This window comes from Bos indicus x Bos taurus, chromosome 14 (assembly GCF_003369695.1).
Source record: "Bos indicus x Bos taurus breed Angus x Brahman F1 hybrid chromosome 14, Bos_hybrid_MaternalHap_v2.0, whole genome shotgun sequence".
Taxonomy (NCBI): domain Eukaryota; kingdom Metazoa; phylum Chordata; class Mammalia; order Artiodactyla; family Bovidae; genus Bos; species Bos indicus x Bos taurus.
In genome coordinates, this window is record NC_040089.1 from 55,308,707 (window position 1) to 55,334,194 (window position 25,488).

Here is a 25,488-nt window from a genome sequence, read left to right on the forward strand (position 1 = left end):
TTCTGTATCCTTATTGGCAGCTTAAATATATTTTAAGGCACTTTCTACATGCTAGCACTTCACAGACATTACTCTATTTAAGTGTCACGAAGTCCTATAAATACATATATTATTCTGTTTGTTTATATGAATTACAGAAACTAAGAATTTTAAAGACTGAAAAATTATTTAGAAGTTAGTAACTGAGGTAGGATTCAAATAGAAAGGGGGGTGACCCAAGAGATATGCATGTAGAGATAGGCTGTATTATTTGAGTAAAATGAACTGGCAAGACAAGTTATCTTCAAAAAGGTCCCAGGGACCATTGTGCAACAAACCAGCCATGTGGCCTCAATTTCAGAACTCACAGGCATCATTATTCCTGCCAATGTGTAAATTCCAAGCTAGTTTGCAGAAGCACAGATAAACCAGGTGGCAGATGTATTACAAGCCACCTTCATGCAAGCTCTGTGCTCTTATCAAGCAGGTAAATTGAACTCATTTTCCAAGGTCAAAGCAAAGCCTGAAGGTGTACTGACACTGAATAGCAATAGAAATTAACAAGGTAGTCCATTTTCTCTGAATTGGCCTCGCAATCTTGGTTAAAAAAGAAAAGGCTTAAGTATATAAAGCAGTGATAGTAGAAGGGGGAAGAGAAAAAGAATGCAATGCTTGTTATTCCTAAGACTTCAGTGAGAACATTAAGTGTAGCTTCTCTCAGGTACCATTGATCCCAACCCTCTCTGACCAACTCCATGATGCTGCCTATGAGCATAACCTAATCAATATCTGGAAGGGTGATGTGGTAGAATGAAAAACAAAACTCCTCCCACCAGGAAGCGAAGCCCAGGATATCCCCGGTGGTCCAGTGGTTTAGAATCCACCTGCCAAAGCAGAGAACACAGGTTTGATCCCTGTTCCGGAACATCCCACATATCTCAGAGCAACTAAGCCCATGTGCCAGAACTACCAATGACACACTCAATAGAGCCTGAGAGCTTCAATCACTGAAGCCTGTGTGGCTAGAGCCCATGCTCTGCAACAAGAGAAGCCACTGCAACGAGAAGCCCGTGCACCGTGACGAACAGAGCCCCTCTCTGCGGCAACTAGAGACAGCCTGAGTGCAGCGATAGGGACCCAGTGCAGGCAAAAATAAATTAAAAAATAAAAGGATTGAAGTCTGTTTCTTCACCCACTGAATCTAAGTCTGGCCTTTTGCTTTAGTCACTGAGATATTAGCAAATGTGACATAAGCAGAGTTTAAAAAGCCCCTGTGCATTAGGAATTGCCCTCTTGTCTGCGGGGACACTGCAACACACCGTCATGAAAGACCTTCTGGCTGGAGATATCCTCGATACTTCAGTCCCTGCCAGGCCAGCCGAGACTCCAGATATGCGAACAAGGCGGTCCTGGACCATTAATCACCAGCTAACACAGCCAGGATCAAAAGACCTACCTAGATAATCACAAAATTGGGTTGCTTCAAGCTACCAAATCTGGGGGAATGGTTTCTTACACAGCAAAACCTAACAAATACAAATGGTAAATGGAAGGTAATTCACATGTACCTCTTGATGGTCTCTATGTAACAGCTATTTTACATATATCACATTTTTTAACCTCCCTGTTTTCTAGGAATCCTGAAGAGCTTTTTGAATGGGATTATTAGCTATTTGAATAATATTCTCATTTTCTTTCTGAAATTGGACCTTTCAGCACTAAAAAATATACCACTTAAGGGCAGGGAGTATGTTTTAATATCTTTAGTATTAAATTTCCAGTACTGGCAGGCCCAGGGTCTGAAATAAATCATGAGACTATTAAATACATATTAACTGTGGCACCAGTTAATGTGGTTTTGTGGTTTATCTCCAGCAATAGAGAAAATAAGAGCAGAGAACTTGATGGCTGGATTGACTGAAAGGTCCTAGTAAGAAACTGAAGCAGGATTAAGAAAATTTCACAAAATTATAATTTCTGTAACAGGAATAATTTAGATTTCGAATTTCCCTAGTTAGCTGAATGCTAACTAATAAATAGCTAATAATCCCATTCAAAAAGCTCTTCAGGATTCCTAGAAAACAGGGAGGTAAAAAACGTGATATATGCAAAAGAGCTGTTACATGGAGAAGTATTCTTGAGAATATAGGAACAAAATGTAACAAAATTATGGAGAATGGCCAATTACAAATTGATTATTAGCATAATAATATTATTAGCATAATAAATTAGCATCACTTCCACCCATGAAACAAATTTAAAATGTTTTTACATATAAACTTATGGCTTTTAAATATCACATAATAGTTTAAAGAAAAGAAAACAAATCTTACTCTTTTCCTTCTTGAAGATGAATATCATCTGATCTCTGTGTTGGGTTGGAAAAATAATTGTTGGCATTGGAAGAATGATAGGCAATCCTCACCTTATCCCAAAAAGACAGAGAAAGAGAGAGGGGAGGAGAGAGAGAACTTATTAATAAGACTTTCAGCATTTATTTATCATTTATTATTTCTCTCAGTCTTAGACCTTTTATGAACAGAAAAACATGAAAATACTTCATATTTTTCTTCTATTATTCATGATGAAAAGGATCTTAAAAAATTATCAAAGCTCATTTCACTCCTGCCAACCTTAATGAATATCAACCATACTATTCCATGAACACACACAGATCATAGCTTTTTCACAATTAGAACTGCAAATGGAAATTTTAAAGACCCATCCTGGGAGGAAGGTTGCTTATTGTTAAGTAAAATATTCTTTTTTTCTGCAGAAAACTTTGAGGGACTTAATCCAAATTAGATCATTAAAAAGAAATATGAAAGATGCCAAAGATCACTAAATGCGTCTACACTCTACAAAGAGAAGACTTGAGGCTTCTCAACAGAAATGACTACACTGTCCTTAAAAGAAACATGCTGAAAAACTACTGCAAAATTGGAATTCATGTGTTACAGGCAGGCATTTAAGTCTGGGAGACAACCTTGCCATATATGTAGTGAGTCATTTTGATTTGATCTATCAGTTTCACATTTGTGAAATGGTCCTTCCCTCATAGCTCAGTTGGTAAAGAATCTGCCTGCAACGCAGGAGGCCCCGGTTCAATTCCTGGGTTAGGAAGATCCGCTGGAGAAGGGATAGGCTACCAGCTTCAGTATTCTTGGGCTTCCCGTGTAGCTCAGCTGGTAAAGAATCTGTCTGCAATGTGGGACACCTGGGTTTGATTCCTGGGTTGGGAAGATCCCCTGGAGAAGGGAAAGGCTACACACTCCAGTATTCTAGCCTGGAGAATTCCATGGACAGTCCATGGGGTCGCAAACCTTGGGGCCTCAAACCTTGGGGCCTCAAACCATGAGGTTGCAAAGAGTCGGACATGACTGAGCGACTTTCACTTTCACTTCCTAAAGAAATAACATAAAACATGTAATAATGTAATGAACACAAATGTTTAACAGAGTATTATTTGTGATCATAAAATATCAGAAGTTAAAAATGTATCAGTATGTGGAAAGTTACTTAAGTTTAGTAACTCACGCAATAACATACTATTTAGTCATCAAACACTGCATCATAAAAGCTATTTAATAATATGTGAAAAGACTAATACATGATAAAAGTGATTATAAATTTGGTCACAGGATCCTATTTATGTAAAAAATAAAATATAGACAAAAGGAGATAAAAGATTTTAATCTCATGATCAAGTAATAGTGAAACAGATCTAGTAGAACAGTGAAATATGTGTACTTTTCTCCAAATTCCCTATGGGTGATTATAATTCTTTCATAATAAAAATAATCTTTAATTTTAAAGAAAATGTCTATTTTTTTCTTAGTGAAGGAAAATTTAGGTATGGGAAAAACATTTTCTTTTAGACAACAAGTTTTCCATAATGACTTTATGGCTCATATCACATGTGTTAAAATAGTCAAATACCCACCACATAGATTCTTTAGTATATTCATTGGTTTTAGTGTCGAATAAATGGGACACATATAAAGGTTACCATATTGTTTCTATGATACCATGTGGTATGCTGTGGCTTCCCTACCTTATCTTCTGGAAGTCCAGTCTGGCTGAAATAAATGGCATAACGGTCATCACCTTTGATGTAGAATCTATAAACGTCAGATTCTGGAGCCACCAAAAATCCACTGAAACGTGCAACAAATGTGTCTTGTTCCATGGGCCAAACATAGGAAGCTGAATCTACCCAAATGGCACCCAAGTACCCTGGAGTTTTTTCACTGTATTGGAGTATCTCTTCAAGACGTGCTGGCCGGCTATTATTCCACACCTCAAGCGTTAGGCCTCTCCCTCCTGAACGTAATAAAGAAGGCTCTCATCAGAATTTTGATGCAGTATCTCAATAACTTTTACTTGGGTAGTGCTTATAGATATTCTATTTCTATTCATATTTTTAGACTATATGTATAAACAAAATAATTACATATATCTCTACCTGTATCTGTGCCCAGAGGATAGAATGCTATTAAGACAGTCTACAATTTTATTTATTATTTCATACACCTAAACCTCTGATTCTACATTCTATAAAATGAGTCTAATATTATGACTTGCGTAGCTGCTATAGGGATTACATATTATACACACACACACACACACACACATGCAAAGTACCTGGTACTCAGTGAATGCCTTACATAAGATAGTAATAATATAATTATTACTTTTGATAAGACTGATGTTGCTTTATGTAGTCAAGACTCAAAACTTCAAGATTCAGACTATTTCATTACAAAACATTCACCCTGATTATTATCTCCAATAAAAGTTACTCATTTAATGGCTCAATGAACACACACTGTTGGCCTTAGGTTTCTGTTAGTACTTTTCTTCTTTTTAACATTACTTTGTGCTCTAGGATTTCATCTCCTTCTTGGACAGAATCAGAGAGAAAACATTCTCATTTAAAGTAAGCTTACACTTGTCAGATTGAAGGCAAGAGGAGAAGGGGGCAACAGAGGATGAGATAGTTGGATGGCATCACTGACTCAATGGACATGAGTTTGAGCAAACTCAGGGAGATAGTGAAGGACAGGAAAGTCTGGCCTGCTGCAGTGCATGGGGTCACAAAGAGTCGGACATGACTTAGTGACTGAACAACAACAACACTTGCCAGTGTTATTTTTTCATAATTATAATGGAGCCATCTCAGTTTTTATTCTTCTTCCTGAAAATACAACACCAATCAAGTGCAGGTCTTTCTCCAGCAGTTTAGGCTTGGCTGGAGTGTCAGAATCTGGAAAATAATGACTGCAGCTCTTCCTCTGCAACTCTTCTCTTTGAAGTGCTTGAGCACTTCAAACTTTTTAAGCAACAAGTATGCTCTGGTATACACAACTTTCTTTAAAGTAATCAATTATGAATATCAAAATTCTCCTCTTAAACTGGTCATTTAAAAAATATCATTCAAGAGATTTCTTTGTGGCTGAGTGGTAAAGAATCCACCTGCCAATGCAGGAGACACGGGTTTGATCCCTGACCCAGGATGATCCCACATGCTGCAGAGCAACAGCCCGTGCACCATAACTACTGAGCCTGTGCTCTACAGCCTGGGAGTCACGACTACTGAGACCACAGGCCATGACTACTGAAGTCTACGTGCCCTAGATCCTGTGCTCTGCAACAAGAGAAGCCACGGAAATGAGAAACCTGTGCACTGCAACTAGAGAGCTGCAATGTGGAAGGAAATGGCAACCAGCTCCAGTATTCTTGCCTGGAAAATCTTATGGACAGAGGAGCCTGGTGGGCTACAGCTCATGGGGTCTCAAAGAATTGGACATGACTGAGTGACTAAACCACCACCACCTGCTCGCTGCAACCAGAGAAAAGCCTGCACAGCGATGAAGATCCAACACAACCGTAAATAAATAAATAAAACCATTTTTTTAAATATCATTCAAAACAAAGACATTTAAAAGGTTAATAAACTGAATTTGTTTGGCTTCAAACACCAACCAACAATACAATTATAAACTGATTTCACTGGGGGCACAAGATGAGATACAAAATCCACCTGCACACATGTACAGCATCACGGGGGTCTAGTTTCAGACCTCAAAGCCCTCAGCTGCACTTTCAATGGCCACAGGTGAAAAATCTGGAAAGACTTTTGAGTTCCATTTTTCCCCATTCCCTGTGATCACACCTAAATCATACTATATAAGGATTTAACCTCTGCCATTTAAGAAGAACTAAAGAGCCTCGTGATGAAAGTGAAAGAGGAGAGTGAAAAAGTTGGCTTAAAACTCAACATTCAGAAAACTAAGATCATGGCATCTAGTCCCATCACTTCATGGTAAATAGATGAAACAATGGAAACAGTGAGAGACTTTATTTTTGGGGCTCCAAAATCACTGCAGATGGTGACTGCAGCCATGAAATTAAAAGACGCTTGCTCCTTGGAAGAAAAGCTATGACCAACCTAGACAGCATACTAAAAAGCAAAGACATTACTTTGCCAACAAAGGTCCGTCTAGTCAAAGCTATGGTTTTTCCAGTAGTCATGTGTAGATGTGAGGGTTGGACTATAAAGAAAGCTGAGCCCCAAAGAATTGATGCTTTTGAACTGTGGTGTTGGAGAAGACTCTTGAGAGTCCCTTGGACTGCAAGGAGATCCAACCAGTCCATCCTAAAGGAAATCAGTCTTGAATATTCATTGGAAGGACTGATGCTGAAGCTGAAACTCCAATACTTTTCCCCCCTGATGTAAACAGCTGACTCATTGGAAAAGACCCTGATGCTGGGAAAGATTGAAGGTGGGAGGAGAAGGGGATGACAGAGGATGAGATGGTTGGATGGAATCACTGACTTAAAGGACATGAGTTTGAGCAAGCTCCAGGAGCTGGTGATGGACAGCGAAGCTTGGCATGCTGCGGTCCATGCGGTTGCAAAGAGTCGGACATGACTGAGTGACTGAACTGAACTGATTTATTTTTTCACTAGGAAAAAAGCATTTAAAATGTTTCCATTAGCCTGTACTAACATTTAGTAACAATCTTTGATTTGAAATAAAAGCACCTTCATACTCTACCAAAAGAGCTTTCACAGGGTGTCTGAGAAATTTAGGCCAAGTTTACCTCCACTGGTATAGCCTTGATTCAACTAATTGAATAGAAATATTTCCTAATCCAGAAATAAAAAGAAAAGAAAAACTAGGAAGAAATTTATTATCATTCTCACTACAAATTGTAAAAAGCTCAAATAGTATTTTTTGTTACTATGTTACGGGCTGAATGTTTGGGTCCCCTCAAAACTAAAATGTTGAAACCTAGTGAAACCTAATGCCCAATGTGATGGTATTAGGAGGTGTGGCCTGTGGGGAGTGTTCAGGCCATGGGAGTAGAGCCCTCATGAATGGGATTAGTGTCCTTATGAGAGACCCCACAGAGCACCATACCCCTTCGAATGCCTCATCTATGAGGAACAGGTTCTCATCAGATACCTAATCTGCCAGGGCCATGATCTTGGATTCCTAGCCTCCAGAATCTTGAGAAATCAATGGTGTTTATAAGCTACTCAGTCTATGATGTTTTGTTATAGCAGCCTGGACAGACTAAGACACTATAGATATCTGTCAGTAATATTCCTCTTATGCAAATATAGAAATGGTCTTTCTCTCCAATGGTGACTTACCTGGATATATAGTTCTGAGAATATCAGGTTTAGGGGGTGTCTTGCAACATATGCTATTTTCTGTGACATTCAAAATATGACAGGCTTGACCTACAGAGAAGCAAGGGCAGAGCCATTACTACAGAGCTTCAGAATGCAAATCACACCAGCCTAACTTGGAGTGCTTTTTCAACTAGAACCAAGACACACAAGCAAGAGGCAAAGCTGAAGGGTCTTCATTTCCTTTACATGTTCTCCACCAAAGCTTATCACTCATTAATTGTACTTTAGTTGTACTTCCACAGGGCAACACTTTGCTGGCAAAATCTCACAAATCTGAGTTAGAATATTTAATAATTTCTGAGAAACAAAGTTAAAAGTTTGATAAAATGATGTCACTGTAAACTATTTTATCTGGGTCCAAAGTGAAGCCTTATATGTTTTGTTCCCTGGAGAAAAGTTTCGGAATAAATCAGTCATGTTTAAAATTTACAAAAGTAGATGATTCCAGTCTTCTTAGGATAATAGTGGTTTTGTTCAAGTTTTTAAAATAAAAACAAAAAGGATAATAATTTTAAAATAAATTTATAATAATTTATGTCACAGACAGATGGAAACCAAAACAGACAAGGTTTTAAATAAGAACGATTATCGTAATACATAAGCACAAATAGACTTGAGTAAGAGTGTACATTTTAGACTCCCAAGTGCTCCTCACAGTGCTTCATGAAAGGTCGACCCTCATTAACTATTTATTGACATGGAAATAATCCATGAATACAGAAGTAAGGGAAACGGAGGAAAGCATCTTTACCAAGTTTTGTTTGGTGGCCTGGAAAATGTATACTTCAATACAACCTTTCACTATTTGAATGCTTTGTGGATACAAAGTCACTGAACTATAAAACAGTACATTTTAACAATATTTTAAACCAACTTAACTCATTTTTGTTGGAGCAAAGGAAAGATACAAAAACCAATGATTTTCAAGAAATTATTGAGGATTCAGAATCTCAAATCTGCCTGCACTTTAATGGCAAAGAAATACTATTAAAAAAACTTAACATGTAATCTTTGTATATCAGCTGTATCATAATGTCAGATGTAAAACATACAAATTCAAAATTATGTTCCTGTTTTTAATATTTTAAAAGATAGTAAAACAGAATAATATATTATATGAAATGTTAAAATTTTTTGGCCTATGCAGGTGGCCAGGAAGAATTCATGGGATAGGAAAGATGTCCTATGAATGCTACACAGGATTGCTTTCTGTGAATTTCTTTTCTTGAAATCACATTTTGGCTAGCTCATCAGCAGATTCCTTAAAAGCAGAAATCATCTGAGCAGAAGGCTTGATCAGAAAAATTACATGCCAGGTACTTGGACAGACGTCCTGTTCTTTGTCCATCAAGGTAGGTAAGGTCATTTTAACTCAGTGAGAAGATCCCCATTATACATTCATTCCCAACTTCCCATTTGAGTTGCCTAGCTCCCTACCTTTGAGCAGCTGAACCAGACATATGAAAGTGACGCACATCCAGGGAATCAAGCCCAATGTACATTTTGTGAATCAATTAATGCTTTTTCTAAGGCCAAAACAATCTGTAATTACTGATGTCCAGACAAGACAGAGTATATGACAAAGGGATGAGGAGTCTCCCGAAATGCCATTTTAAATTTCCCTGTAATTATCTAACCCATTAAGAAATAGTAACAGTTCAGAGAGGTAATTTGAAAGTCTATTAAATAGAGGTTATGTGTGTCTTTAGCGTGGCGAGCAATTTGTTGATGGCAGCCATGATGCTGCTGTGCAATGCCCTTCAGTGCTGACCTCAGAGCCCAAATCCTGGTCACATAAGGCTGCAAGGAGCAGTCCTCACTGGAAAATTGCAGTGGGAAAAGCATCAAGCTCCAGGACCAAATGCCCACCTGGAAATACCAGTTCTTAAATTAAGACATTAATTGAGCACAACTACTATTTTTCACAGAAATAATTAAAGGAAGTATTCATTCTTTTATTAAAAAATCATGAAAAATACCTCCAACTAAAACTCGGACTGGGAAATCTGTCTGATCAAAGAACCGTCCACTGATTGTTAGCCAAGTGCCGCCTTGAGTGCTTCCTTGTGAAGGTGAAATCCTAGTAATCTCTGGGATGGGGAGGGGAAGGACAAGAAATAAAATGTCATGAACGTTCCACATAAACGTAAACGTTTGTCTTTTACAAATTTCCCAAATTCCCTAGACATAGCAAATAACACAGCGAAGGTACTGGATTACCAAAGGAATGAAGCAGGTGTTTCGTTCTTTTGTCTCTGATGCAGTCTTGCAAAGAGAACAATAAACATGGCTTTCACACAGACCTGCATCTCCTGGGGACCAAGGGTAAGTGGTAACTGGTACCAAACAGACACTGGTAATGGAAGGATCCAGAGAACAAGGAAAGCCTGGGCTAAGCACAGATGTTTGATTCCAAAAGAAAACAAGAAAGCAAGAGAACAGCCTCTTCTCTATGCTCTTTAAAAATGAAATCTTTCTTATATTTACGGACCAACATCTTATATTTTTCTCACATACTAATACATTAACTATAACTGGAATGCTTGCAGCTTTGTATATAAGAGTCTTAGGTATACTGGTAAAATAGACCAGTAATGATACAAGGTACATTCTTTTTAAAATTTACTCTTATTAGTTCATTCTATCAAAGTTCTATGTATTTTTCCATAGGAGTTTCACATTGAATAAAACAGAGTTCTGTAGCCTAGACGGTAAAGAATATGCCTCCAATGCAGGAGACCTGGGTTCCATCCTTGGGTCGGAAAGACCCTTTGGAGAAGGGAATAGCAACCCACTCTGGTATCCTTGCCTGGAGAATCCCATAGACAGAGGAGCCTGGCAGGCTATAGTCCGTGGGATGGCAAAAGTTGGACACAACTAACATTTTCACGTAAGTTTCACAGTATGTTTCCAGAAAAAAACAGGATAGATCATATTTGGTTGATTCCAAGACACATATTTTTTTCATTTTTGAACATCTTTCACGTCTGAATCACCCCAGGCCTGGCACTGAGATCTCTTTAAATTGAGATAAATTATATTCTCCTTGAGGAATTTTTTGGACCACACTGAAAGCATAAATCCCCGAGAGTGCTGGTTTGTGGGTTTAAATTGACAGCAGAGATTTTTTTTCCTTCCTTGATCAACATTCCAAGTTGAGATGCATGTTTCCCTGCTGTCTCTTTTAGTGAGATAAGTTTATTTCTCAATCAACCTGACACCAGAAATGTAGTTTTTGGCTACAGATCCTGGCTTTTTGTAGATCCTGGCTTAATGTCAGGGCTTCCTAGTACACTCCTTATCTTGGGTGTTTTTCTTTCTTAGAACTACATAAAATAATACAGTACACTTTACAATCATTGTTGTATTTGATTTGATGAAATAAAGTATATGCACTTCTCTTCCCCTGCCTTCCCCTCACACAGAAAGGTCACATACCTGCATATGTTTGAAACATTGAAATTTTATTGAGAGAAGAAACGAAATATGCCATTTTTTCTGGTAAACTCCTGTTTAAAAAAAAGTAAAAATTCTTGCTTTAAAAATGACCTTTATTTTAGGAAATTTTCTTTTACTTCAGTGATAGAAATCATATCAAAATTTATAAAGGACCAAGAAAGAACTTTTGAGGAAAATAAAGATGTTCTAGAGCCTGGTTTATTAAATCCACAAATATACCAAACACATTTGCCAGCACTCACTGAACTGCACATTTAAAATATGCACCTTTTATTATACGCAAATAAATAAACTTCAGTAAAGTAAGAATTTGTATTAACATAAAAAATAAACACACAGGAGGACTGCCCTTCATAAAAGTTGGGCTCTATAGATGACCATCTTGGGCTTTCTGTGCTCTTATAACCCATTTCGGAGAAGGCAATGGCAACCCACTCCAGTACTCTTGCCTGGAAAATCCTATGGACGGAGGAGCCTGGTAGGCTGCAGTCCATGGGGTCGCTAAGAGTCAGACACAACTGAGCGACTTCACTTTGACTTTTCACTTTCACGCATTGGAGAAGGAAATGGCAACCCACTCCAGTGTTCTTGCCCAGAGAATCCCAGGGATGGGGGAGCCTGGTGGGTTGCTGTCTATGGGGTCGCACAGAGTGGGACACGACTGAAGCGACGCAGCAGCAGCAGCAGCATAACCCATTTAGTGATAGAGTAACTAAGATCACTGAACTATTATCAGGTATGCTAAAATTTTAAATTTTTTAAGCTTCTAATTAGTATGCAATTTAATTCTTGTATCAATCCCATGAGGTAGGTAATACTCAGAGAAATTTTTTCTTAGTCAAGATCAGTGATTTCCCTGGCGATCCAGTGGTTAAGACTCTACCCTTCCAATGCAGGGGGCATGGGTTCGATCCCTGACCAGGGAACCAAAATCCCACATGCCATGCAGCATGGCCAAAAAAAAAAAAATTAGTTGACATTTATCTTAGTCAAGATCACAAAGACAGTAGCAGAAATGGAATTTGAACCAGGCAGTTTGAGTCCAGAGCCCTGGGTACTACACAGTTCTCCTCTCTAGCCACTAACTTACATGAGATACAAAGTATGAGTGCAAGTTCACAATAGTCCGCCACAGCTAAGTCACCCTTAATAAACATGGAGCCTATTCATGTTTTTGATAGATACGTACTTGGACGTCCATAGCCTAAAGGGCTAGGGATGGAAAGAATATGATCCTAAAACTGAATGCTTTCTCTTAGTTACCTCCATTAAATTCATAATTAGAAAGGTTAAGATCTTCTAACGTTATCTAAGACTCCAAACTCATTCATCATAATTAGAGCACAATGAACCGGAATCTATAAGGATAACGGAAACCTTGTGGTGGAGACCAGCAATCAACTCCCTGTGAATCCAACACAGGCATTATAATGTGCATCTGCAAAGCTAGAGAGTCCCTGAAAACATGCTATGCTAACTTAGCTATTTAAGAAGTTCACACTGGATTTTAAATGTTTATATTATAAGCCTTTCAGTTGATTTAAAATGAAGCCAGTTCCAACAATGTCTGTGGTCAGATCCTGTCTCTGAAAAATTAAGTCTGCTTTTTAAGCTGGTGGGGAAATTGCCTCCTGAAATAAAATTTGAATGTAATTTATTTGGTATGACACTGAGGTGATTTTCACTAATTCACTGATAATAACTAGGCATTTCTCAATTAAGAGAGTCTCATCTAAACCTTATCAGTTTGGAACAGCTGTTGTTTGACTTGGGGTAATAGAAGAGGGAAGGTTGCCCATTAAAAGAAATAGAGAATGCATACAATATTGTAAATCAACTATACTTCAACAAATTTTCTTTTTAAAAGTAATACAAAATAGATGTCACATGGTCTCCAATTGGTTCATCTGATATTCAGCAATGCTCCAGAAATTTGTAAAATATTGATTTTATTAATTATAAAATGATGACATTTTAAAAATGCCATGTAATCTTAAAACTAGATTTTTAAGTAGTAAATATCATGTTTTTAACAATCACCTTAAATTCTTAAGACTGTTTTATATAGAAATACAATTTCTTAAACTCTGAGACCCTAAAACAAAAGGAAATCCATTGGCTTAAAAAAGGAAACAATGATTATAAGTCAAGATCACAGAATTTTATGCAATAAATTTTATGCAATAACAATTGTATGCAATATTTTTGCCTACATATGCACAAATTTTCTAATTTGGGGGGTATGTTAATGCTGCATATTGACTTATGTATACCTATCAATCACAATCAAGCTCAATCACTCAAACCTTCTATTTTTGGATAATTATTTCTCTGAGAGAGATATGATGAATTTGGCAATTAGCACCTCTCATTCAGACTTGGAACTAAGAATTCACTTTTCTCACCTTAGGAAGAATGACATTGAGAGCATAAAGGAACCATATATAGTTCACAAAATCATTTAAAACTCCATATCATTGCTTCTAACACGTTTTGCTAATATTTCAATAAAATCCTATTGTCCGATCTTATCAAGTTATATCTAAGTAGGCCATGTCCTTACAGAAAATCACAGTTAAGTTATGGGACAAGTCACTGTCCCTTGTAAATCATAAAGGTAAATCTTAGCACTGTTTACATATCACCCACTCTGGCTTTATCTTGAATTATAAAATTCTTCACGATTTTAGTGCAGTGTATTTTATTCTATAATAAAGTGTCTGGTGATTAGGACTTGGCACTTTAAGTAATTCCCTGATGGTGATCCAGTGGTTACGACTTGACACTTTCACTGCTGGAGCCTGGGTTCAATCCCTGGTTGGGGAACTAAGATTCCACAAGCCATGAGTCATGGTCCAAAACAAATAATAACAAAAACTTGTAAAAAAGAAAAAATACAGTCCCTGGGCTTTGGGAACCCACAAGTTTTTAAAAAGTGTGCCTCAATTTCTTCAGCTGAAAAATGGTACTAATAGTACACATTCCATAAGGTTGTTTTGATACTCATTAATGGCTTAAAATAGGGCAGGAACACAGTAAGTCTCACATTTAAGTATTATGGTTATTATTATCATAAATAATTTTAAAAATAACTAATTTTTTAAAAAAAAGTCCAGCCCACGTTTATAACTTGGCAATAAATCTACTGACCTTAGGTGTCTAGAACTAGCTCATCTGTAAATACAGTGATAATGGATTTAGTTTCACCAACCCAACTGCATTTCCATACATGCAGGGACCAAATCTCATCCTTCTCTTACAGCCTGTAAACAATGAACAGGAATAACATCTGCTTTGATTATAATATTGCCACTCTTTCCAAACTTCTAATCACTGAGTCTCTCTTCAGAGACAAAAAAATAAACAATTTTTCATCATCGGTCTACTACAACTATATTAGTATTGGATGGCTAAATGATGTGACTTATTTGGATTTCAATCAACCAGTTCACTTTCCAAATGGGAGATGCTATGACATTTTGGGAAGAACAATTTAGGTTTGGCACATCATAGTCCTGCCCATAAAAGGCCAGCAGCATGCTCCAGTGACTGGGAGGGCCAACGAATGCCCCACACACACCTTTGTGAATGCTCCAGGAGTGGGGTAATCCCCCCACGGTAGAGAATCCTGGGTCAGGGCGTTAAACAGTGATGAGATGTGGTTCTTTGACTGAGACCCTCCATCGGTGATGACAAAGCATGGGGAAGAAAGGCTTAGGTCCTGGAGTCAGACTGCATGGGTTCACATTCTAGCTCTGTTTCCTACCAGCTGAATATTCCTAGGCAAATAATTTAATGTTCCTAAGTGTTGCTTTCCCAGTGTGCAATATGGGATAGATGAAAACATCCAATTTATAGGTTCTCTGGGAGTATTGAGCTAGATAATATGTGTAAAGTGCTTAATGCCATGCCTGCCACTAAAGGTTCTTTATTATATCTATAAGACTTGCAACATGTGCTGAGATTTGCATATTCTCGTATTTCTATAAGTATGTGATGGTCTTTCTGACTGAAATTAGGATATCTGGAAATAAGTTCTAGTTTTACTAGAAATCATAAATATGTTATTAATATTGGTATTAGAATGAACAATTAAAAGCTGTAGCTACCATCTTTCACAATTCTATTTGTCTTGATACTTCAGGAGAAAATCATTATCAGGTAATATTAATCATGAAGCTTTATTTATTCCTACATTCAAAAAAATTTAATTAGTTATCAAAACAACTTTATAAACAAGAAGGGCTAAAAACATAAAATCACACTTTTTCATATCACAATCAAATATTTTTTTTTATTTACTGTTTTAAGTAATGCTAGATTTCCCAGCAACTGAAAGGCCATGTCTGAGACACAAATTACTAGTGAACAGGAGTTACAGACTCCTTAAATGTTAATTTGGGTAAAGTGATTAATTTTTTGAAAGTAATTAAGTTTTTAATCTAGGGATATATAGCACAAAGTAAATATACACTTTTATTTTCCCAGTTGAATCAATTATGAAAATTATTATTTACAAAATGATCTACCTTCCATAATCACTATCCAAGATGAAGCTGACATTGTGATGACCTGGAATTAATTAAAATACACAATCAATTAAATTCTCAATCACAGGAGAATAATAACTATATATTATAAAGCTGATTTAAAAGCAAGGAAAATTAACACCGTAATTATGCAACCATCTACTAATCCTCAAAGAAATGAAAACGAAATATCTTAAAGAAACACCTACTACTTTAAGATATACAAATAAGATGTCTCAACGTTGTAACCAGGAAAACCTCACAAAGTATAATAATGAATGAAGAATAAAAGAACATATATGTAATCATATTGCCCTCAATTTTCTTTCATTCATTTAACAGCTACTTAATTGGGTCAGTGACGGGTTGAGAGGTGCAGGGTGAGCACACTGTCAAACGGAGGATATAGTCAGTCAAAAGCAACGACACAGAGAACTAAGTACTGTGATAAAGCTATCAAGGAAAAGGAGAACGAACTTCGAGAATGTAAAGCTGGGGATCAGGTTTTTTCAAAGACATGACATTTTATTTGAAACTTTCAGGACCGGGAACTTGCAAAGGCTGTGAAGCAGAAGGAATGTGTATATGTGTGTGTGCGTGTGTGTATATGTGTGCGCACACGTGTGTTAGTCGTTCAGTCGCGTCTGCATAGACTGTAGCCCTCTAGGCTCCTCTGTCCATGGAATTCTCCAGGCAAGAATACTGGAGTAGGTTGCCATTCTCTTCTCCAGGGGATCTTCCCAACTCAGGGATTGAACCTGGATCTCCCGAGTTTCAGGTGGATTCTTTACTGTCTGAGCCACCAGAGAAGCCCGAGGCAGAAGGAATAAAGCTCATTAACTAAAATGCTTATGATTCTGAAGTACATAGAGCAAGGAATAAAAATCAGAGTAAAATTAAAGCTATAGGTAAACAGCTAAATTAGTAATGGAAACATTTAAATGACAGAAGAAATGGAAAAAAAGATACTTGAAGACACTTCAGTGTAAATCTTAGAAAAAGGTTTTTCATACATGCTTACATGATGCTGAAAAAAAGCCAGGAAGTGCTAATTTTTAAAAAAGGGATGAGGCTACAGGAGCGGTCTAAGAGAATACCAAACAAGGAAATACAGTCAGGCATTTCTGAGAACTATGATAAGTGATGGTCAACACTTACCAATGTAAGTTCCACTCATCTTACAAACCATAGAACCCATGTCTCCATTTGGATGATCTAGTTTTAGACCATACCTAATAAAATATGCATTTTAATTTCAAAGTTTACATTGACATTGAAGTTTTAAAATATTGTGTTTCCCTCAAAAAATCTTATGAATTTCAGAATATGTATCAGGACAGAAACTGTTGCTACAACAAAGATTTTTGTAAAATAAAAATATTTCCCAATCTTAGCTGAAGTTATTTGAATAAATATTTCCCAATATTAGCTGAAGTTATTTGAATAAATATTTCCCAGTCTTTGTTGAAGTTATTTAAAAATTAAATATTTTGTCATTAATTTGGTCATCCCCATTGATATTCCTTTTAAAGAATTCAAAACACTACCAAGTGAAACAATTATTTGATAAAGGTATTTCTCAAAACCCTTTATTCAAAATAATTTAAACAGTTCATATCATAATACACTGGAGATAGTGGAGATCAGGTTACATCTAACTATATCAATGACTGATAAATTACCATATCAAATATTACAATTTATACTGTGTTATAAAGCATTTGGATATGCACTATTGCTAGAAATTACTATTTAAATCTAGTATATCTACTATTTATTTTTCTAAAGAAAATTATTTGAATTACTTACAAATTATCAGATTGTGATATGAGAAGCTCACAGGGCATTCCTCCAATATAAACCCTGTATAAATATTTTATTGGAAAAGATCAAATTGTGTTTAATATATTGTTTCAAAATGCTCTCCTCCCACCAAGCTTACTGCCACCTTATTTTTTTTTTCTCCCAATCACTTAATAGTATCCATCATTCATTCAACAAACATCTACTGACCACTTATTATGTTACAGTTTTTGCTCTAGATGCTGGAGCACATCAGTGAGCCAAGATCTCTGCCGTTATAGGGCTGACAATCTAACTGGGGAAGAATGACAATAAACATGATAATCATAACATATTTGGTGTGTTATAAAGTGATGAATACTATAGGGATAGCAAATGTAGATAACGGGGACTCTTCCATCTGAAGTTCAATTAATTCCAATACAAAACATAATTTTGTAGTTAAGTTTCATATGAGTTAAACAAGGCTCACGTCTCACAAAATAATTGGGATGAAAAGAATGTCTAATAGGATCAGTGCCAATGAAATGGGAACAAGAAGCTGAGAAGGATTAGAAGCCGAGAGGAAAATCTGCCTTCACATTTCTTTCCCCAGCTGACTAGACTGAACTATTACTTTAAGGCTGATAGAACCCAGTGATACTGGAGGCTTGTAGGTAACTGACAGCTATCAGATTCTTTGCAACACCAGACTAAATCCCCAGCTTCTGGGACAGCAAATCCAGATACAAAATAAGGCCAGATACAAGCCTGAATTACTAGCATATCTCCTAGCAGAGAACTTTGAACTTTTTAACATACTTTTCATACAAATTCTTTCATTTGATCAATACATTAGGTTATAAAGAATAAACTGAATTACTATACCTATTACAGAAATGTATGAGTTCATATTCTCTTTCTAACCTTTTGCTTCAGGCAAATAAACAACAAACTTAGCAGCCAGCATTTACAGCATTACTACATTAAGTCCTGGCAACTTATGTGTTAGTACTTACACATTAGTAACTAATATCCTTCCATTTTACAGGTGAAGAGACTGAGCCAGGGAGGTTAAGTAGCTTGCCCAAGCCTGCAGCCAGGAAGGGGCAGAGCAGGAATTCAAACCTAGAAAGCTCTGCTCCAGTGTACATTCTTAACCATACCCTGTAATTCCTACAGTGGTGTGGGTTTGCCTCTCTCTGGTAATATTACCCTATTTGCCCTTAAATACATATATTTATTATTTTTTTCCCCTCACTTTAAGACCAAAAGCTCCTTTAGTAGGCACTAGGTCCTTGAGTCATTTGCATGTCCTCTATCATTTGTACCTGGTCTGAATGTGGAGATTTGGCCAAACTGACAAAGCTTGTGAGAAGCAGAAGCAGCTTGGGTGCTTGGTCTCCTGACTTCCTGTCAAGACTCAGCCCATTCACTGCTCCCACTTACAAAATTCAGGCACAACAGAGTGCCTTGAGGGCTCCAGTGTCAAAATGAATGTGATAGAAATGAGATAAAAGCAGTTCTAAAACTTTTGCCTATAGTTCAATGTGTGATTTTTTTTCTACATTTATATATATTAATAGTATCTCAGGGTTACCAGAGTATAGGGGCTGGGCAGCCTGCTCTGTGGTCTCTTCTGATTGTGATTCTGTGATTTCATGAAATAATTTCTATCCATTCCTTTGTATTAAAGAGAAGTAAATTTCAACTACAGAGGAGGAAAAAAGGAATCACTTGAAAGTTAAATTTTCTATTTCCTGGCATCATTAGGGAAAGGATAACTTAGAAAATCTGCTTTTAGAATTGAGATATAAAACATTCATAATACTCAACTATACAGAAATAGACAAAACACTTATACTAAACAGTCCATATAAAATGTTAAATATTTGTTTATTTTAGTAGTTCTTTTATTTTATATAAGGAATCAATAAAAATATTTCTAGAATAATAGATTCATGCAAATGTGATTTAATTGAGAGCTCTGCCCCATAGAATGCCAGACAAATCATCTTTATTTCATTTAGCAAAACCTTTCAAATTGCATGTTTTATAAAATTATATATATATGTACATATATGTGTGCTGAATATTAATTTATTCATTTGCCCATTTTATACATGTATTCAATAAGCATGAAGTATCTTGGAAACTATGATTTGATTCTGTGTGAATTTTTTTCTATGTTTATATATAGTATCTCAGGGTTACCAGAATATAGAGGCTGGGTAGCCTGATCTCTGAAGTCTTGTCTGACTGTGATTTTTGATTTCAAGAAATAATTTCTATCCATTCCTTTGTATTAAAGAGAAGTAAATTTCAACTACAGAGGAAATGAGCAAGACTTCCGGTCTTTTAAGGCAGGACGGAGATAACCCCACCAACGCTGCAGAAAGTTATATAACTCTAGCGACATTGCTATTTCCTGCCCAAAGTGTGGACAGTACTTTTGATAACCAGCAATGTTACCATCTGGTACACAATTAGAACATGGAGGAATTAGGATTCAAATCTTGGCCTGTTAATACATTATTGACTTTTTTCAGTTTCAGCTCTCCCCTAATACACCATGTGCAGTAGAAAAAGTGCCAAAATGCCTGTTGGGAAACTTGGGTTCTCCTCCTGACCTTTACTAACTCATGGACCTCCAGGCTTTAAAGGTTTTGTTGTTGTTTTTTTTTTCTTTAATATGTACAAAATGAGGCAGCTTGATAAAGTAATAAAGTTCTCCAGTAATGAAGTTCTGCGATTTCAGCTCAATTACTATTAGACTTCTTCCATGTACCTCCTATTAATAAAGTCCATCATAGAAAAATAAGCAGTTTTGTCAGACCAAAAGAGAAAAGTATATTGGCCATGGTTTCTCCTTTTTTTAGCTTTTTATTTTGTATTGGAGTATAGCTGATTAACAATGATGGCCATTGTTTCTATGTCAATGAACTATGCAACAGTCTATTTTTCCTTGCATAATATGGCTGGAAAATACTGGGAATCTCATCACATTGTAGTGATTTTTAATATCATTGGACCCATTATTCATGGGCTATCACATCTCATCTATGAGTTATAAGAATTTTTTGTTGCCACATCAAAAACTTACCTCAAAATCCTCACATTTTTCCCATTAGAGCTTAGTGCTGTATTACTTCCATAGACATCAGTGAAGGTTCTGCCTCGGATTGTTATTAGTGTACCTAAAAGCAAATAGAAAAAAACTCAGTGCAAGATCATCTATCTATATATCCATACATTTAATATTAAAACTTTACAGGTTATCCCAATAAAACCAGCATTCAGACACTTATATCTTGTGTTCATTGTATCATTTAGAACTGCTCTGAAAGTTCTAATAAAAAAATAAATCATAAATAAATATGTATAGTATTAAAGAGGTATCTATAAGTATTTATAGCTTAAGAGGTGTTTCGTGGAAGATAGGATGAATTATTCAATAAATATTGCTCGGGTCATGAGTGATTTATTTGAGAAAATGTAAATAAGATCCCTACTTTATACCAAAAAATGAAGTAAATTCTAGGTGAAATAAAAATTAAATATAAATAATAAAACCACAAAAACTCTTGCAAAATAAGCAAAGATTTATGTAGTAAATTTATTTAGTATTTATATAGTCAGGATAGTGGGATCCTGACTATAAAATGAAGGGAGCATAAAATGAAGGGAGAAATAACAAAGGTTAAGATCTATAGATTTAATAATAAAAATTAAGTGAGGACAGAAACATCATTAATATATTTAAAAAGCAAATAATAAATTAAAAAATATTTCCCATCAGTAAGATATATATATGACATACAGTCTTAAGATACAAATAATTCTTGTAACTTAATATGGAAATAAACGACTAGCCTTAAATTATCAAAGAGATGAATTGGTAATTCATGAAAAGAAGAAATAAAAAACTTTAATAAATACAAAATTAATTACATAAATCAAAGAAGTGGAAAAATTCAGGACAAAATCTACAATACTTTTCACATAAATTCTTTTTATAAAAAAGGAAAAGGAGAAGAGCCCTTCTGCCTCCCAGTAACCAATGTCCACTGGGCTTGGAGGAGGTGAAGCCAGGGTCAGCCCCCTAGGGGCTGTGTAGGAGTACATTTTTCACATAAATTCTTGAAAATACAAGAGTACCTAGAATTGTCAAGGTTTAAAAAGAAGGACATTCTCACATTTTCCTGTTGGAATTACAAGCTGATACAACTATAGTTATTATAAAAAACACTGGAAGCCAACTAACATTCAATATAGGGAAAGTTTAATATATTATAATAGATTCAGATGCAGCTATTAAAAAGCATTAAACAATATTTTATAATCAGAAAATGCTATTTATAAATTTTTAGGTATCATATATTTTACATACTAAAAATTAATTACTATAAACCAAAAAAGATATTTTGGTTGTTATATAACAGACCTGGAGTTCCAGATAAAGGTGTGATGCTCCTTATTGTTGGGGTTCTGAAACTTTTTGCCTGCAAAATAATACTGTTGATAAGCAATCTTATCTCTATCTTATTCCTAGCTTTATGAAATATCTCTGCTTCTTTCATTATTTTATATTTGAACAACAGCCATAATATGAGTATGAAAATATTCTTTTTTATATATAAGAAATAGAGTTTAGATAATTATTGATTATTCCAAATTTTTTTCCCTGTCCCTAAAAATCATCTTTCATTTCAAAGTGTTTCTTTTTGAAGGTTTAAAATTCAATCACTCTTTGTCATCAGTATAAGCCAAACCACAGTAATAAAGCTGTCAAGTAAAGACTTTTAAGAATTTGGTGGAATAAAATTAAATAAAGCCTACATGGGTTTTCACCCTTTATGGGTTACACTCATAAAGAAAAAATAGCAAAGCATTTTTCAAAAACATAGAAGCAAAATTTGGGAAGAGTTCATCAAAGTAAGTTTTAGTAACTAAGCTAATGATAACTCCAGAGTTACACAAAAAATACTTAGACCACCACCTGACACATTAGTAAAATCAACATTTTATTAATCATTGGTTATTATTAGTCAATCAAGTAAACATATGCCAACTTCGTTTGAAAAGAAAAAAATGAGAAATAATTACCACAAAAGGGAAATATACTATAATTGAAAAACAAAATTCTGAATTTTGTAAATTCAGGTGAAAAGCAGAACTGATGGACAGATTAAGATTCCTCAATGACTGGGATACGTGCAGATCAAAATCCACACCTAGAAACAAACAATACAGGAGAAAACAAGCTAGAAATAGATCAAGAAGAGTCCATCTGCAGAAAGAAAAGGGTGCTTCAGAAAATGGAAGAGGACAGGAACACGGGCAGGAGTTAAAGGAATAACTGAAGTTTTTGGAGGAGGAATAATGCTGGTGGAGAAAAGGATGACCTCTGCATGGATACAAAAACTACACTAGCAAAAAAAACTTAACACGAAGTAGACTCTCAGTGAATGGCAGCTGTCCCCCTCCCCACTCCTTCTCATTCAGGAACAACCTAAAAGAAAGATGCTCAGGTACTTGAAGTAAAAGGACAGATTTTTTTTTTTTTAAGACTGCCAATAAGAGATAAATTTTGAAATTTGAGGCTAAGGATGACTTTGGACTCATTCTTTCACACTTTAGAAACGCTTAATGGAGAATCAATGTAAAGGTAGTAGGATGTAAAACACCCAGTCAAAATACTACTTTAAAAATTTTTTTATTTTGGGCAAAATACCACTTTTAGAGGTAGAATAATAGAGAAGGTGGAGGAAGAGAAGCTATAGGAACTGCCAAATTGTGGGCAAATCAATCTCTCTAAGTCAAAGTATACTCACATAAATTATATCTGTGGTAAAAAATAATTGAAGAATGCATATTAAACAACAGATTAGTAACTATTATAATTTGAGGAGACAGATCAGAAACAGATTTTCAATACACCACCAGCAAAGGATCAGTGAAGATGGCAGATAAAATTATTTCATAGAAAACAGAAAAAGAAGGTAAAAGATTCTGAAAATTAAGAATAATTAACCTGAAATACAACAGCAATCAAGGATAATGCTTTATCATGATAAATGAATATCATAAAAATGATAAAATTTAAAAATAGTATGAGAATTAGATCCTACAAATGTGTAACAGTGTAAAGGGTTTTAAAAAACTCAATGAAAGTGTGCAAATGTTATTGGTTCTCAGTAAGAACAAAAAGTAAGAGTGAGCACTTCAGTTCAGTTCAGTCACTCAGTCGTGTTCAACTCTTTGTGACCCCATGGACTGCAGCAAACTGGACTTCCCTGTCCATCACCAACTCCCAGAGTTTACTTAAACTCATGTCCACTGAGTGGGTGATGCCATCCAACCATCTCATCCTCTGTCGTCCCCTTCTCCTCCTGCCTTCAATCTTTCCCAGCATCAGGGTCTTTCTAAATGAGTCACTTCGCATGAGATGGCCAAAATGTTGGAGCTCCTTCAGCTTCAGCATCATCCTTCCAATGAATGGTCAGGACTGATTTCCTTTAGGATGGACTGGTTGGATCTCCATGCTGTCCAAGGGACTCTCAAGAGTCATCTCCAACACCACAGTTCAAAAGCATCAATTCTTTGGCACTCAGCTTTCTTTATAGTCCAACTCTCACATCCATACATGACTACTGGAAAAACCACAGCTTTGACTTGACAGACCTTTGTTGGCAAAGTAACGTCTCTGGTTTTTAATATGCTGTCTAGGTTGGTCATAACTTTTCTTCCAAGGAGCAAGTGTCTTTTAATTTCATGGCTGCAGTCCCCATCTGCAGTGATTTTAGAGACCAAAAAAATAAAGTTTCTCACTGTTTCCATTGTCTCCCCATCTATTTGCCACGGGGGAAGTGATGGGACCAGATGTCATGATCTTAGTTTTCTGAATGTTGAGTTTTAAGCCAACTTTTTCACTCCTCTTTCACTTTCATCAAGAGGCTCCTTAGTTCTTCATTTTCTGCCACAAGTGTGGTGTCATCTGCATATCTGAGGTTATTGACATTTCTCCTTGATTCCAGCTTGTGCTTCATCCAGTCCAGCATTTCTCATGATGTATTCTGCATATAAGCTAAATAAGCAGAGTGACCATATACAGCCTTGATGTACTCCTTTCCAAATTTGGAACCAGTCTGTTGTTCCATACCCAGTTCTAACTGTTGCTTCTTGACCTGCATACAAATTTCTCAAGAGGCAGGTCAGGTGGTCTGGTATTGCCATCTCTTTCAGAATTTTCCACAGTTTGTTGTGATCCACACAGTCAAAGGTTTTGGCATAGTCAATAAAGCAGAAGTAGATGTTTTTCTGGAACTCTCTCGCTTTTTCAGTGATCCAACGGATGTTGGCAATTTGATCTCTGGTTCCTCTACCTTTTCTAAATCCAGCTTGAACACCTGGAAGTTCACAGTTCACATATTGTTGAATTCTGGCCTGGAGAATTTGGAGCATTACTTTGCTAGCGGGTGAGATGAGTACAACTGTGCGATAGTTTGAGCATTCTTTGGCATTGCCTTTCTTTGGGATTGGAATGAAAACTGACCTCTTCCAGTCCTGTGGCCACTGCTGACTTTCCCAAATTTGCTGGCATATTGACTGCAGCATTTTCACAGCATCATCTTTTAGGATTTCAAATAGCTCAATTGGAATCCCATCGCCTTCGCTAGATTTGTTCGTAGTGATGCTTCCTAAGGCCCACTTGACTTCGCATTCCAGGATGTCTGACTCTAGGTGAGTCATCACACCACTGTGGTTATCTGGGTCGTGAAGATCTTTTCTGTATAGTTTTCCTGTGTATTCTTGTCACCTCTTCCTAATATCTTCTGCTTCTGTTAGGTCCATACCATTTCTGTCCTTTATTGAGCCCATCTTTGCATGAAATGTTCCCTTGGTATCTCTAATTTTCTTGAAGAGATCTCTAGTCTTTCCCATTCTGTTGTTTTCCTCTATTTCTTAGCATTGATCACTGAGGAAGATTTTCTTATCTCCCTTTGCTATTCTTTGGAGCTCTGCATTCAAATGG

The 25,488-nt window shown here is 36.2% G+C and overlaps 1 protein-coding gene across 3 annotated transcripts in view; it reads right to left on the reverse strand.

Moving 5' to 3' along the window:
• The window catches only part of PKHD1L1 (PKHD1 like 1), a 178,556-nt gene that overhangs the window by 135,890 nt on the left and 17,178 nt on the right, over positions 1-25,488 (reverse strand). For all 3 annotated transcript variants that reach the window (XM_027561303.1, XM_027561304.1, XM_027561305.1), the window contains exons 5-14: positions 21,898-21,955; positions 20,557-20,650; positions 17,481-17,534; positions 16,830-16,903; positions 15,672-15,714; positions 11,122-11,192; positions 9,663-9,773; positions 7,642-7,731; positions 4,034-4,302; positions 2,313-2,404 (exon numbers count right to left, since the gene is read on the reverse strand). In XM_027561303.1, coding sequence (XP_027417104.1) covers positions 2,313-2,404; positions 4,034-4,302; positions 7,642-7,731; positions 9,663-9,773; positions 11,122-11,192; positions 15,672-15,714; positions 16,830-16,903; positions 17,481-17,534; positions 20,557-20,650; positions 21,898-21,955 — 956 coding nt within the window. The remainder of the gene's footprint in view (positions 1-2,312; positions 2,405-4,033; positions 4,303-7,641; positions 7,732-9,662; positions 9,774-11,121; positions 11,193-15,671; positions 15,715-16,829; positions 16,904-17,480; positions 17,535-20,556; positions 20,651-21,897; positions 21,956-25,488) is intronic.